Source organism: Crinia signifera, chromosome 4 (assembly GCF_055691185.1).
Source record: "Crinia signifera chromosome 4, ASM5569118v1, whole genome shotgun sequence".
Taxonomy (NCBI): Eukaryota; Metazoa; Chordata; class Amphibia; order Anura; family Myobatrachidae; genus Crinia; species Crinia signifera.
Genome location: NC_139220.1, coordinates 69,744,914 through 69,761,162, shown reverse-complemented (window position 1 = coordinate 69,761,162; position 16,249 = coordinate 69,744,914). Strand labels below are relative to the sequence as shown.

The window sequence follows — 16,249 nt, the reverse complement described above, 5'->3', positions numbered from 1 at the left end:
TCATCAGGTAATGTTGTTTTTGGTGAGCCAATCACAGCAAGCTTGGGCACAGAGGGAACACACTACTGGAGCAAGAACTGGGCTAAAGCTGCTGCCTTTGTGACATCACCACCTCTGAGCCCTGACCCCACCACCCCTGACTACATAAACGCTCTTTTGGCAAGGTAAGAGAATGATGCTTGGTCAGTGGTCACATGATGTAGCCACACCAGCCAATGCATAGGATCTAGTGATCAGTGTACTCATATTCCCTTATAAACTAGTTTATCTAACATTCTCTCTGTAGGAGTAATGTAGTGTTGCATGACTGCACATTTGATCTTCAATAAATTGATATATATATATAGAGAGAGAGAGAGAGAGGAGTTCAAAAGGCAGGAATCTGCTGCACTAAGTGCAGCAGATTCCTGTCTTTGTGTCATTTATTATCCGCGAGTGTCACCATACACTGAACTCCTCTCTACTTGATAGAACCAGGGGGGCACCCGGACATTGGGGGTTATTCTAGTCCATTCTTTCTGACAAAATCCTTCTTAGATGGACAAAACCATGTGCACTGCGGGTGGGGCAGATGTAACTTGTGCAGAGAGAATTAGATTTGGGTGGGGTTTTTCTTCAAAGTGAGATCTATATTGAAGTGTAAAATCATGCAGTCAGTATTTTCCCTGCACAGAAACAAAATAACTCACCCAAATCTAATTCTCTCTGCACATGTTACATCTGCCCCCTGCAGGGATTCAGTACTGAATCCCGGCGGTCGGGATCCCGGCGTTCAGAATCCCGACGCCGGAATCCCGACAAACGAAATGCCGACAAGGGGGGGACGTGGATCGCCCCCCCTTGCGGGCTCGCTGCGATCGCCACGCAGCGGGCCCGGTGCCTCGCTACGCTCGGCACACTAATTTATTCTCCCTCCAGGGGTGTCGTGGACACCCACGGAGGGAGAATATGTCGGTATTTCGGCCGTCGGGATTCTAAACGCCGGGATCCCGACCGCCGGGATATTAACTGCATCCCCCCTGCAGTGCACATGGTTTTGTCCATCTAAGAAGGATTTTTTTAGAAAGAATGAACTAGAATAAACCCCATTGTGCTGAACTAAGGAGTGAGTGCCGATTTCTTGGGAATATATATATATATATATATATATATATATCAAAAGGATGACCCCACGTGCGCCCTTAGAATGTTACAAGCCGCTACTCTATGACCCCCCCTGTTAGTGGGAGGTGGTGTTTGGAAATGGAAGGAATAGAGATATAGAGAGCGCTTTCAACCACCGAATATAAATTCTAACAATAGTTAGTCAAAATACAGAACAGTACAAATCTTTAAAAACCAGTGTGCTTTTTATTGAATAGTTTTTTCAGAGTCACATCTGGGAATGGTATCCTTTTTGGAAAAACAAGTAACCCGACGCGTTTCGTCTTTAAAAAGACTTCATCAGGGGTTTAGTACATGATGATATAGAAACGCTAATACCCGCGTGTAATTCTTCAGATATGCGTATAACGTATATCACTCCCTCGAAGGGGCTAACTTCAGAATCCGAAGCAATTTGGCAGCGTTTATACCAGCTGGTTTTGCTTCAATGATACATAGGTTGTGATGACCTCCCTCATAGGGGTAAAATTCAGATATCTAAAAAGGTTATTTCAAATAGGCATACTGACGTATGTTTTCTTTTAGGGGGTCTAATGGCTGTGGTAGCTTTCACTTCAGGTAGATGATTACCAGGATTGTCTCGTTGTGGGGACAAAGTAATCACGGAGCGTCCACAATGATTTTATAGGTCTTAAAAATGGTGGGCGGTATTCAAATGGATGTGGGAGGGACTATCACATAATAAGGGGTTATCCACCTGTTGGACACAGTGTTTGGCCTGGTCCAGCGATTCGGCCCCACAAAATCTACTCCTCTGATGGTAAAAAACATACGAAAAGGCAGAACAGAAAGTCCAGTTTCTGGTCTGAATGTGAAGTACTGCAATGGTCTGTCAGCAGATATCTGAATTTTACCCCTATGAGGGAGGTCATCACAACCTATGTATCATTGAAGCAAAACCAGCTGGTATAAACGCTGCCAAATTGCTTCGGATTCTGAAGTTAGCCCCTTCGAGGGAGTGATATACGTTATACGCATATCTGAAGAATTACACGCGGGTATTAGCGTTTCTATATCATCATGTACTAAACCCCTGATGAAGTCTTTTTAAAGACGAAACGCGTCGGGTTACTTGTTTTTCCGAAAAGGATACCATTCCCAGATGTGACTCTGAAAAAACTATTCAATAAAAAGCACACTGGTTTTTAAAGATTTGTACTGTTCTGTATTTTGACTAACTATTGTTAGAATTTATATTCGGTGGTTGAAAGCGCTCTCTATATCTCTATTCCTTCCATATATATATATATATATATATATATATATATATATATATATATATATGTGTATTATTATTGTAGTTACAGTGGCTAGCAACTGAATGTACAACATTACACAATCCCACTTGCAGTAAAACAAAACCACACCGTCACACATTTCCTCTGAGAATAGCACATGATGTATTGTTTGACAGTAGAGCTTTTTCACATGGTTTTATTATTGGTTGGGAATACCGCACAGCTGCAGAAATGTTGTAGTTAACACAAATATGTTATTTGAAACACTTTACCAGAGGCTTTTTGCTGCCACCTGGTGGTTTTATTTAATTATGGTGGACAATAAAATATTGTATGCAAACTGTTGAAGGTAAGTTTCCTGGTGATTGTGTTAGTATGATTTGCTGAGTTTTGTAAATCATGGTGCATTTTGCATTACACACTGGTTAAGACAATTTTTGGGGATGAGCCAATTCTCTGGGACTCAGATCATTGGATCCCAGAGAATTGATAAACTGCACACTTTTAAATGGCACGCATATCGGTAAGCACAGGTGTGTGCTAAATAGCATATAACTTTGTAATCTATTACAAAAGCATAAATAAGGTTTTATTTAACACCGTTTCTTACAGTCCAGGAGTTAAGGATCCCATGCTTCATTACAGATGATTCAAATCCGATTGATTGAGGTTCTGATTAACTTATCTATGCCAGGGTTGCCGACCCTCCCGGAATTTGCGGGAGTCTCCCGAAAATCGGGTCCTTCCTCCCGGTCCCCGGAAGGGTGGGCAACCCTCCCGGAATCAGGGGGACCCCCACTGAGCCCCCCGATCGCGGCATTTATATGCCGCAATCCGCGGGTATCAGGGGAGGGGGCGGAGCTAAAACGGCACAATCGTGTCGTTTTAGCCCCGCCCCCTCCATGGATATCAGTTATTTAGCCTATTTCCCGTAATGGGGGCGGGGCTTAATGACGTCACGGTTAAGCCCCGCCCCAAAAATTCGTAATGAAAGATTTCTCTCCGGGCTTCTCCTGGAGAGGAATTTATGAAAGTCGGCAACCCTGATCTATGCTAAAGTATGGGTATCCTTAAAGCCTGGATTGCAAAGCAGAGTTTCCCAAACTTTGCCCTTTACACCTTAGTAGCTGATCTGTGTCAGGGATACAAGTCACTGGGCCAGATTCTCTAAGCTTCAAAAGTGATAAAATGGAGAGTGATAAACAGCCAGCCAATCAGATCCTACCTGACATTTTTCAAACACAGTCTGTGACATGGCAGGTAGGATCTGATTGGCTGGCTGTTTATCACTCTCCATTTTTTCACTTTTGAAGCTGAGAGAATCTGGCCCAATGGACTGTCTTGCTCTCTGTAAACAGTAGTATACAGCTGTGCAGCTGATAGGGGCCAGCAGTAGCTTAGTAACCATGTGTCACAGTAGTAAGCAGAGAGCATGACTAAACACACTGCAGATCAGACTTTGACGTGGATGTTAAATATTAGCTAATGTATTGAGCGTTCGATAATGCCATTAACAATACTGTATGTCACCTTACAGCACTAGTGGAGTATTGTCCATAGACGTTTTGTATATTGTGTTACTAATACTTCACGTTTTCTAGATGAGAATGAACTGATAATTTCTGCTGTCTCCCCAGTGGTGACCTCCAGGTGTCTGGCAGTGCTCACACCACATTCAGCACAGCACAGAAGGCCATCGGAAAGGATAACTTCACCTTAATTCCTGAGGGAACAAATGGTATTGAAGAAAGAATGTCTGTCATCTGGGACAAGGCAGTGGTAAGAATAGGGCAGATCTCTCCATGTTTAAATGGTCATGATTTTAGAATGAATACAAGTAGGTAATATATACTTATGTCAACATCACAACTGTTTATGTAGGCATATTATTTCAGCCAAACTTATATATGTATTTTAAATATACTGAACTGATATGAAGAACTTTCTGAAAAAAAAAAAAAAGAATTGGGTTCACCTCTAAAATAAGTCTGCTGTCTGGGCTTCATCCTCATCTCCTTCCTTTCTCACCATGGATACCACCACAACTCTCATCCCAGATTACTGAAACCTCCCCCTATCATCCCTGCCCTTCCACTTCAATCCCCCATATCTGAAAGCTGTCTCATTGGCTCCCTAGCCACTAGAAAATACAGGATCTCACCCCCAGTCACTCCACTGCCTCCTACATCTCCATCCTATTTTCTCTCCACTTCACTCCTGCATACAAGATTTTCTCCTGTGCTGCCACACTGCTATGGAATTCACTGCCTCACCCTCAGCCTTTCCCCCATCCACGAGTCCTTAACACTCACCTCTTCATAGAAGCCCACAGCCCCTCTTCCTACCCACCTACTCTTTCCCAGTTCACCCTCTTACCAACACCAATCTTGGGGGCTGATTCAGTACTGCTGAGCACCACTGCAGTGTTGGCTAAGTACATATTTGCCATATAAAGAACCCTTGAATAATCCCCTTTGACTGTGAGACCTCATGTGGAGGGCCCTCCTGTCACTATTCTTGCTACCAGGGTTCCGTTGGGAAAATGAGTCCACTTTTGTATATTGCTTTGCAGATACTGAGGATGTGTAGCAGCACTGTTACAAGTGAGGCCAAGTTCGTTTTTTATTATTATTCTTTCTTCCTCCAAATATCATATAAACTGAAGTTTGTGCAATGAAGAAAAAAGTGCTTGGACATAATGAAAATTTAGATTTTGTTTTCATTTAGGCTACAGGCAAAATGGATGAAAACCAGTTTGTTTCAGTAACCAGTACCAATGCTGCCAAGATCTTCAACCTCTACCCCAGGAAAGGGAGAATAGCAGTGGGATCAGACAGCGACCTGGTCATCTGGGATCCAGATGCAGTGAAAATTGTTTCTGCTAAAAGCCACCATTCTGTAAGTCACATGGAAGACTGGGACGATCAGACTGAAAGATTGGAATAATAACAAAGTGCCATATAGTAACATGTATGCATCTCCAACACCATTGCAATTTAGTGCATCACAAATGTATTGGCCTGTTCCAAAACAAAGCACTAATGATCTAATTGGATGAAAATGTGCCTTGGAGCGGTCCGGCATCCCGATACAGGAGCCAACACTGACCGAGCCAGATAGTAAATAAGCCAGCACCTCATTATTGCTGGAAATTGTTGGATAACGTAATAAGAAGGATTATATAAAACCAAAAATCTTTGTGGCATTTTAATCCTTCTTGGGCAAAACAAAAATTTATTTTAGACTTAAATAAAGCCATTTGGATGCAATAAAAGTAGTTTTATACCTTCTCGGCTACAGGCCTATTCTATCTTAATCCATGAAAGGATTGATAGTTCTTGGACTTTAAAGCAGACCTTTACCTTGCCCCAATAGAGGAGGGGGTTCCACATACAGTCTCCATGCGGGCCTTCCTTTCTCACTGGCGCATGCACCAAATACTGTAGATCAGAATCCACAGGCAAATCTCTGGCAAAATGGGTGCCCCTTTTCCTGTGATATATGTGTAGGTTATTTTGTTTTATTTTAGCTGCATTGCACCCTCGCGGGCTTGCTATGCTCGCATGCTTCGGGCATGGTTTATATCCCCCCTCCAGGTATACGTGGAGCCAGTGCATGTTGGGAAAATTGACAAGACTGAAGAGAATCTAGACACTACCGAGATAGCATGGCAGTTAGGAGCTGATTGCCTGGTACATTATCTCTCCCCGAGGCTTAATACATTAGACCTCAAAGTGCTGAACATGATTATAGTTTCATTTTATCCACTTCGTAGTCACAGTGACTTTTCTTAAATGTTTAGTATTGTACCTGATTTGGGTAATTAGACATGATCAGATGGCTCATGTTGTGCACATCGCTCTAATAATATGGTCCTTTGTGTTGTCTGTTCTAGGCTGCAGAGTATAATATCTTTGAAGGCATGGAGCTGCAGGGAGCACCTCTTGTCGTTATCTGCCAAGGGAAAATCATGATGGAGGATGGTACCCTTCATGTGACCCAGGGAACCGGACGCTTTATCCCCTGTACTCCTTTCTCTGACTATGTATACAAGCGAATCAAAGCCCGGACTAAGGTGAGATTCCAATTAGAATCTGAATAGTGACAGTAATGTTGGCTGTATCAAGCCCCACCAACCAAATCCCTGCAACATGATGGGAGCAGATATGTTCACTCCATCCATCCATTCGCTTGCGAACGCACAGAGGAAAAATCCTTTTTTTTCTCTCTTCGTGCAGAATAAAAGAAAGTATAGCCTTCCTTTTATCTGCGGTGATGGCCGAAATGGGGATGGGCGCTTACTTCATGTGAAGTCAGCTGCCCACCACTGTGTTTGCATGTGTCCGCCCAGCGAAAAAATTGTGGGGAATAGGATTGATCAGTTGAATATCAGCTGCTGGCACCCATTTCAGTGATTGCAAACATGCATGAAATAAGTCCCTGCACCCCATTACAGACCTAGAGGCCTGTGACTGCTATATGCTTGTTCTGTGGCGCCTGCCTGCTGCATGAGAATAATCTGCACTGCTCTCTCCCTGTTCATAAATCCAGACAGGACTGATACATGCCATGTGGCTAGCTGAAATCGTTCCCAGGTATAATTACACAGCTGCATAATAATAACTTCAGAAGTAGAAGTGCACTAGTTGCAGTACGTATCCTACTCATGACAGACTTAACTTGATTTTATTCATTCCAGTGTCTCTGAAATACATAATAGTACCAGGGCCTACTCATAGCCGCAGTAGGGTTAAAATCCTGCATGCTATTGTGTGAACTCGCTATGCGCTGTGCCGTCTATTTTTGTACTGTTTAAAACTGATCTCAAGTGAGTAAAACCAAACACACAGCTGCTGTATACAGTGGTGAACCAGAGATCCTTGTGTCACTGGTCAGAGGCTTCAGGGGGATTATACATGTCAGAAAGCAGTGGCTCTTGTAAGATGCTGCTTCTCACTGGGTTGGAGCTGGATATTTAAAGCGACAGTAAAATGCAGTGTATATCCCGGTAAGCTTTACACTTAATGTTAGTGTCACTATAAAATTATCACCCCAACCTGCCACACTTATTAACTCTAACCCAGTGAAGCCACTGATTTATACATATAGAAAGTAGGGTAATAGAAATAAAAGCTATAATGGCTCATACTGCGTCTAAACAGCGGAATATTCGTCATATAACTGACTTTGTTATACCCCTTTTTCACCGCAATCCTGGGTCATTGAACAAGTCATATCGCAGGCTGGAAGCGTGATATTGCTGAGGCTTATCTGAGGCAATCCATTCTGAGGGGGTCATTCTGGTTGGCTCTTTAAGCAGCAATACTGCACTTGCTAATGCCCACCCCCTGTTGAGCAGCAAGTATCCCAGCTGCACTCCGAATGGATGTCTACAGTGCCCACAAATCTGAAGCTGCCCATACACGCTGCTAAGCGTGCTGAGCCGATGTGTGCTTTGAGGTGCGCGCTCCCGCGCACCTCATCGCACAGTACAAAAAGTATGTGCTTGCACATACGTTTTGTACCTAGTTCTCATAAAATCGCATCGCATTGCATGCACAACGTGTGCACATGCAATGCAATGCGATTTGATCCGTGCTAGTACAGCACGGAAAGCACGCTTATAAAGCAGCGTGTATGGGCTGCTTAAGTCAGTCTGGGCTGACTTATGCCGCCCATACACACTGCGATTCCCGGCGGTGCGATGTGTGCTTTGTGTTTTGCGGTGCGCGCTCCCGCGGCACCTCATCGCACAGTACAAAAAGTATGTGCTGCACATACTTTTTGTACTTGCTTTTCATCGCATCGCATTGCATGCACAAGGCATGCAATGCGATGTGATGGATGCTATTCAAGCCCAGAACGCACGCCGGGAATCGCAGCGTGTATGGGCGGCATTAGACTTGCGGTGTCCTGGTCCAAGAACTGGGCAGACAACTGACATCCTGTGACACCCGCTGCCCCTTCCCCGGTGCGATTGCCACTATGCAAGTCTCTGAAGCACCCGCGCAGATGCCCTGCATAAGCGAATATGTGCATTTGCAGTGTTTTAACATTTATCCCCCGTACGAACACTCCCGGAACGGTTTTGCCTTATTAATGATTGTTCAATTATTTTTAAAGCCGCAATCGTTTACAAGCAAAACCAGGTTTTCTCTGCCTTTTAAATGATTGCCCCTTTAAAAATGTAAGCAATTATTGGGCAAACTCGCACATTTACCACCGCATCTCAAAATTTCTACATTCTCCTCTCCTGATCTGGCATTCACACATCTCAGCCAATGGCTGATTTCTAAAATTTGATTAAGTGCTTCCATCTATAATGTATAAAGGCCAGCCATGGCACCTTTTAAAAATAAGCAATAACTACAATGTTATACAGTGTCCTTATACAGCCATCCTTTTGGCATACTAGGTGCTCTTTTCTTAGATTATTTGTGTTTATAGTAAACTCGATTGCTACAGATTACGCATACCATGCCTATCAGACATGGCTTTCACCTTCTTACCATAGATTGTGTACTTTTGGTGGACATTAAGCAGACACACTAGGTACTTAAGATTAGAGTTTTGGCGTAGCTGAACCCCAAAGTCTGTGGCGCACTAAATTGGGGTATTTGGCACAATTTCAGCATGAATATGGACACATAAGTAGCATTCCATTTTTTATTGGAACGTCACATACAGTATTAGCTACCACACGTGAGTGCATTGCACTTTGACAAATATGACATACATTTAATCATTTGTACTCAAGCTTTGACCATAGATGCCTTTTTAATACATTTTGATCTCCTCTCATCTTTCTCACACCTCTGTGACTACCACCAGCACCAAGAGCTTAGTTCCTACATCAGTGGCCAGACTAATAAGATCAGATACAAAATGTGTTGCTCTTCCTCAAATTCGCCATTGATTATATTTAAATGTTGCTGCATCTAGAACAAAATGTGATTGCTACATCAAAATATAAATTCATGTTTTTAAATCTTTTCATTGTGCTTTTTCTGAACAGATCGCAGAATTACATGCCGTACCTCGGGGTATGTATGATGGGCCAGTCTTTGACTTGTCTTCAACTCCTAAAGCTGGCACTCCTGCAGGCTCTGCTAAAGGTTCCCCAACCAGGCAGTCTGCACCAGTCCGAAACTTGCACCACTCTGCTTTCAGTCTAGGTGGTAAGTGGATAAGAATCTTTTATACTGTAGAATGGTTAGAAAAGAACTGTGAAGAGGGGAATTTGTAACCTCTGCTCTATGTTTCTCTATGATAAACATTGAATATGGCTGGATATCCCATCTGATTTTAATGAAATCATTTGATACAGTATATAGTTGAAGTTAGCATATCATTACAGTTGTTACTATAAGACAGGGCTGCCATCAGAAATTATGGGACCCGGGACAAAATAGGCAGCCCCTATTGCTAAAAACAATTGCCTACAGAGCGAGAAGCTGTGTAGGTCTGGGTGACTAACAAACCAGCCTAGGAAATTTCTCGGAGCAGCCCTAATGGATAAGGGATCTCGTGAGGGCCAGTGGGATGTCAAGGGGGGGGGGGGGGAATACTTTAACCTTCTATATATCACTTACACCCCCTCCCCTCATGGGATTCCCCCCCCCCCCCCCCCCCCTTCCCAGTGTTAGGCTGCAGGGTGTATGTAAGGTTAGTGTTAGGGCGGTTTCACACACTCCGGCTGACACCAAGATGAAAAACCCTGCACGGCCAAGAAGCTGTGCCGTGCACAGAAGTTTACAATGGATGGCCACAGCCAGGCAGCGGTCCTTTCCAGTGGTGACATCCGGCTGCATCCAGACGTGACCGTCCCATGTGAATGGACACAATCCTGTCCATTATTAACTACTGTTTAGGGCACAGCTTTTGTCCTTGTAGTGTTTCGCTGCCCGGTGTCAGCCAGAGCATGTGAAAGAGCCCTTAGGCCGCTGTAGGGGGAAGGGTGAATGCTTATGGTTAGGCTGTGTATGTGGATAGGGTAAGGTTGTGGCTGGGTATGTGTATGTATGGCTAGAGTTAGGTTGCAGCTGGTTGTGCCTAACAGGGTTAGCCTGTGGCTGGGTATAGTGTTAGGGTACGGGTGTGTGTATACGGTTAGGCTATGAGTGTGTTTGGGTAGGGTTAAATTATGGATGTGTGTGTGTGGTTAGGGTTAGGCTGCGACTGGGTGTGTGTATGGATAGGGTATGGCTGCACAGGTTGTGCGGTTAGGTTCAGGATGCAGAGGGGGTATACTGGTGGTGTATGGTTGCTGGATGCAGAGGGCTTGTGGGTGGTGTATGGTTAGGCTGCAGGGACGTATGGTTAGACTGGGGGGGGTTTCAACTATTTGCTCCCAAAAGCTGGAAAATGGACAAAAGCAGTTATCTGCATAAATTGATTTAACCAATTTGTCTGAATTACCATTTTTGTCTGTTTTCCATGTTTAGGAGCAAATGGTCAATTGTCATTTGCTCCCCAAAATTTCCAGATTTTCATTCCAACCAGCAAGATTGTAAAGTTAATCTTACAGTGTATGTATAGTGTGTTTAGGCTGCGTGGACGTAACGGTTAGGGTTTTGTTGGGGAAGTGTATGGTTTGGGTTAGGTCGCAGGGGTGTACGGTTAGGGTTAGGCAGTGGGGAAAGGGAGTCTATGTGAAGGGGTAGGCTGCGGGGGGGGGGGGGGAGTATGGTTAGGATTAGGCTGTGGAACGGTTAGGTTGTGTTGTGGTTAATTTACTAACCTGGCCCTCAGATGCGTGTAAACAGACTACTTTGCTGCTCCTCATTGCTATGCTGCTCCTTATTGCTGAGAGGTATCCCGTTCCCAGGGATACCTCTCCTGCAGCTTTCTTCCCCTGCTCTTCTGCCTCTGCTCTGTGTTACAGCCAGTTGTTATGTCCATCCCCCAGAAGATATCGGGATCCGCTGTCCTTCCGGGGCCTGGGACAGTTGTCTCCACTGCAGCCCCCTGATGGCAGCCCTACCTAAATATGTATATGACTTACTGCTGTTCACAGATGCCTAATACAGTACACTGATGTTCTTATTCACAGGAAACCAGGGAGATGAGAGCGGTGTTCGTTCTGCCAGCAGGAGAATCGTAGCGCCCCCTGGTGGACGCTCTAATATAACATCTCTCAGTTAAACATCCAGGAAGAGCGGAGTGGGAAAACCAAATTGGTACAAGTGGTATTTCAGAGAGATTCCCATATAAATGAAAATTGAAACCAGTTCAATTTAAGGATTTATTAAATTTCAGGCCTTATGTTTTACAAATGCTTTTTGCTACCTAGCTTTAAAAGTGTTGCTATTTTATTTCTCCATAATGACATAGCCTTACTTTCCAACCAGTGCATGCAGTTCAGTTGGTTGCAGGTGTAAGAGGGTGTCTGGTAAGGTTACATTCTCCTGTGGTTTTTATGTTTTTGGGATTTTTTTTAAAAAGAGGCATTGAACACATATCTGTTGGATTAATTCATTAGTTGTTAAACGTTTTGGATCTTCTGTCAACAAGCTTTTCTGTTTTTGTACAAGAACTGCAATAAAATGGAGGTCCCACAAACGGTGTGCATGTCGTGTCAGTCTCTTCAGGGTCATGTGATCTAAGGAAGTCCATTTATTTATATATGCAAAGTCTATCTAATTTATTCATATTGCACGCAACCAATAAGCGAATGTCCAGAATTATAATCAATTAATATTATTTATGAATGTAAGCAGATGAAACTGTATCATGGATTATACAATATAACAATACAGATATTATAATTAATATGATTATTACACCAGCATCCTTAAATACAGTTAACCTCAGTGTTATATATGTGTATGTGAATACAGTGCTGGGGGCGTGGCTATGAAGCAGCAGCCATTTTAGGATAACTAACCTTGTGTCCACCATTTTAGATAACGCCACATGTAACACAAAGGAACCTTAACACATTGGGACTCAAAATGCCGCATGGCAACCAAACATAAACTGACTGTACATTCATAATTTCTATCCACAACATTACTCCAAATTACCTCTAACCGGCATCATGCGATACTCACAATCCTGAATATAACTTGCACATTCATCAAACACACTAAACCTGCAGCATACACAATTTGAATATCATTAAGCTACAATGTACTTCTCTGAACAGAGCACCTAAATGGCACTATACAATCCAAGGCCTAGCTATACCATAATCACATCAAATGGCATTACACTCACCATCCGAGCACATGCAAACAACACTTATTACATACAAGTTGGTTTTATCCGCCAGTTTATCTAGATATTCTCACTGGATATTACACAAAGCATTCACACACTTAGGTAGAAACAGTTCAGAGCTAATCCATTCTGGGACATAGACACACACTCGATTAAGCACAAATGCTGGAATCCATACATGCTCACGCATTGCCTAACACAGGCTTTCAAATACATGCGTCCCTTTGTAGCAAACACACACACTTGAATACAAAGAGTCCATACAATATACTATAAAACTCTTCTACAACCATACTAGGACACACATGGGCTAGTTTAAATATCACTGTTAACCGTCTACCTACACAAAGGTTATACTGTAGGCCGGAGCCTGAGCACATGTTTACAATTGATTCCAGGCCTCATCAATCTAACAAGCCAAACATATCCTCTCCTAACAGATCAAAACACCACACTTCCAACACAATAAACCTCCATATGTCCAGGGTCAACACCCCACCAAGATCCTGCTGATCCACATATACTCCACTCACGATTCATAATTACAGGTTAATAACACAGCACATTTCAACCATCAGATCTATGTATGATATATTATTATGATGCCTTATCTCAATGATCCTAGCTAAACATTATTCACACAGATCAATCTCAAACACAGACACAAGCTTTCTTTGTGTAACTGTATGTAAATATACTCTGGGCCTAAGCACATGTTAATATCCGAAGATAACAAAGATTGGAAGTTACCTGCTCCTAAACTTTCTAACATAATCCATGTACACAATTCAATCAGCCTACATGTATACTTAACACTTCCTGCAACCCATGTAGTAGACGGCCACTCTTCCCGGAGAATCTAAGTCCATCTTATCTGGTCTGCGTTTCAATAGCAACTACCTGTAAGTGTTTTATTTACTTTCCAAGAAAACTATCTTATTGTGGGCTCCATTCATCACTGGCACACCCCTTTGTTTACGGTATCCTGTGACTGGTTCAGGTGGGTCCTTTTGTCTTTCCAGGGACCATTCATCACATTCTATCAATAGCCTGCAGACACGCCCCTTTGTTACTGTATCTTATCTATAGTGTAAATTTATAACTTGTATAACATGTGAGTGCAACATGATATGGAATTCTAATAACTGTCATCTGACAGCTAATATGATTCCAATCATTTAGAGACTAAACATGGCATATGAGCTGAAATGTGTAACTTGATATGCAATATTTCCTGGCTTATGGGATAAAAGATTATTTATCTCAGACTATATTAATGTTATGGGCATGGTTAAAATTATAATTATGGAAATTATATGCTGGGGAAAATTAGGCATTGACAGATCCACAGCATTGCAAGTATACCATAGAAGATCTATGTAGTTCAGCATACCCATTATTGCATACAATGGGATTGTGGTAATCTAAAGCCTTAATTAATGTGACCAAATCAATGGCATTCATCTTGTACAGTGTTTTGATAGAAATTTATTTTTAACACCTTCTATGGGGCAGTAAGGATGGTGTAATGGTTAGCGTTGCTGCCTCACAGCGCTGAGGTCATGGGTTCGATTCCCACCTTGGCTCTAACTGTGCGGAGTTGAATATTCTCCCCATACTTGAGTGGGTTTCATCCGGGTACTCTGGTTTCCTCCCACAATCCAAAAATATACTGGTAGGTTATTTGGCTCCTAACAAAATGAACCTTAGAATGTCTGTGTGTGTGAGTGTACATGTGGTAGGGAATTTAGATTGTAAGCTCCACTGGGGTAGGGACTGAATGTTCAAATATTCTCTGTAAAGCACTGCGGAATATGTGTGCACTATATAAGAAACTGTTAATAAATAAATATTCGGGAGAAACCCTTTCACTTTAAATTACATAATTTCTATAGCGTGACCTTTTACGGTCAGTGTGTGCAGGTATTTTCAGTACCAGATTTAAACACAATGAATTACCACTCTGCTTCTCCCACAAGACAATCATTATTTTCTCAATGCAGTTTCATTGGTTAATGTAGTGCAAAACTTTACCACTAGGTGGGAACAGTGTATATAAATGAATACATTAATATAATTATCTGGATATACATTGCAATGCAGGTGCCAGTCAGCGGTCCACCCAGAGAAACGTCTGACAGTCCTACCCAAGATATACAATAAGGGTACATACAAGTCATATAGTTGCAAACCAAACTGTTCATTAACAATGGTATAGAAAGGAGTTTAGCTATGTTTAAAATATAATAAAGGGTCAATGCTAATAAATTCAATATGGAATTGCTTAATCCAGGCATGTCCAAACTGTGGCCCTCCAGCTGTTGTGAAACTACACATCCCAGCATGCCTTGTCATAATTTTAGCATTCACTAATAGCAAAACTGTGGCAAGGCATGATGGGACCTGTAGTTTCACAACAGCTGGAGGGCCATAGTTTGGACATGTATGGCTTAATCATTACCGTTCATCAGTGTACAGATATGCAGATAATCTCACAAATTGATAACTAGGGTGACTGCCACATGGTATTAAGTGCTCTGGCTACTTCAAATACAGTTCAATAAAAAGTGTACACGTGGGGACCAGAGTTTGCTATTACAAAAGAAGAAGAGCCAGGATTAATTATTCCACAGGCTCTGCAATAATACTAATATTTCATGGGTTGTTTTCATACAGCATTAAGGGGTCCCTATGATATAAATCTGCAGATGTGAGCATGCTAATCCCATCACGGTAAGGATGGCAGAACTTGTGTGCCTGTGACTAAGATGTGTTTGGGTCTGTGTGGTACTCCATGCAGAGCAAAGCTGAAGCTGGTTACCTCTGTACATAAGGTATCGTTGGTGAAAAATTGTGGTTCACAGTACATTGTGTAAAATTAAATAAAAAACAAAGGGGTTTATTTATTATAGCAAGAGATCAAATTGTGAGATAAATTGCCAGCCAATCATATCCTAGTTGGCCTTTATTAAAGCAGCCTGTAAAATGCAAGGCAGAAGCTAATTAGTTGGTACTTTATATCTCACAATGTTCTCTCTCTTCCATCTTTGCTAAATACCCCCTAAGTAGTTATAATATAATCTGTTGAATTATAAGGTGATAGACCGTAATTACAGTATTACAGCATTTTACCTAGTCCCTCTCCAGATGCTGTAATCCCTCCTGCCGTCTCGTAAAATTTACACAGGAGGTTTATGCTGCTGCTTATCTTGGATTTGCCTTGACCTTTGGTGCTTGTTCCATTGCTCTTCTCATGCTGTGGCTGTTTCAGTTGCAAAAGATAGGTGGCCACTACATGGATGTCATATCAAGGCTGATGGGATATGTAGTTTTCCATTCAGCAGCCACAAAATACCATGTGAAACCTCAAGGGTATTTTATCTCCCATTCCTGTGGTAATAGATGGAAAACCAGTTCTAACTTGCAGTTGTTATATACAGTAAATAAGGTTCCCTTCCTCTGTTGTTGGCATTTCTGCCCCATTCTGTGATATTACATTTATAATTTGACACTCAATCATTTCCTTAGCTTCTCTAAATCACTATGGGGCTGATTCTGAGGTGGGAGCAAAGCAAGTTAGTAACCTTGCGCCTGGACCAACCACGCAGCACTGCAAGAGGCGCAAA

At 42.4% G+C, this 16,249-nt stretch overlaps 1 protein-coding gene across 2 annotated transcripts in view; it reads left to right on the top strand.

The window, feature by feature from the left end:
- LOC146074090 (dihydropyrimidinase-related protein 3) overlaps nt 1–11,963 on the top strand; it is a 229,658-nt gene extending 217,695 nt beyond the window's left edge. For both annotated transcript variants that reach the window (XM_083181825.1, XM_083181826.1), the window contains exons 9-14: nt 8–164; nt 4,040–4,181; nt 5,130–5,300; nt 6,298–6,477; nt 9,418–9,580; nt 11,455–11,963. In XM_083181825.1, the coding sequence (XP_083037951.1) occupies nt 8–164; nt 4,040–4,181; nt 5,130–5,300; nt 6,298–6,477; nt 9,418–9,580; nt 11,455–11,546 (905 nt within the window). In that variant the 3' untranslated portion in view covers nt 11,547–11,963. The remainder of the gene's footprint in view (nt 1–7; nt 165–4,039; nt 4,182–5,129; nt 5,301–6,297; nt 6,478–9,417; nt 9,581–11,454) is intronic.
- The last annotated feature ends 4,286 nt before the right edge of the window (nt 11,964–16,249 follow it).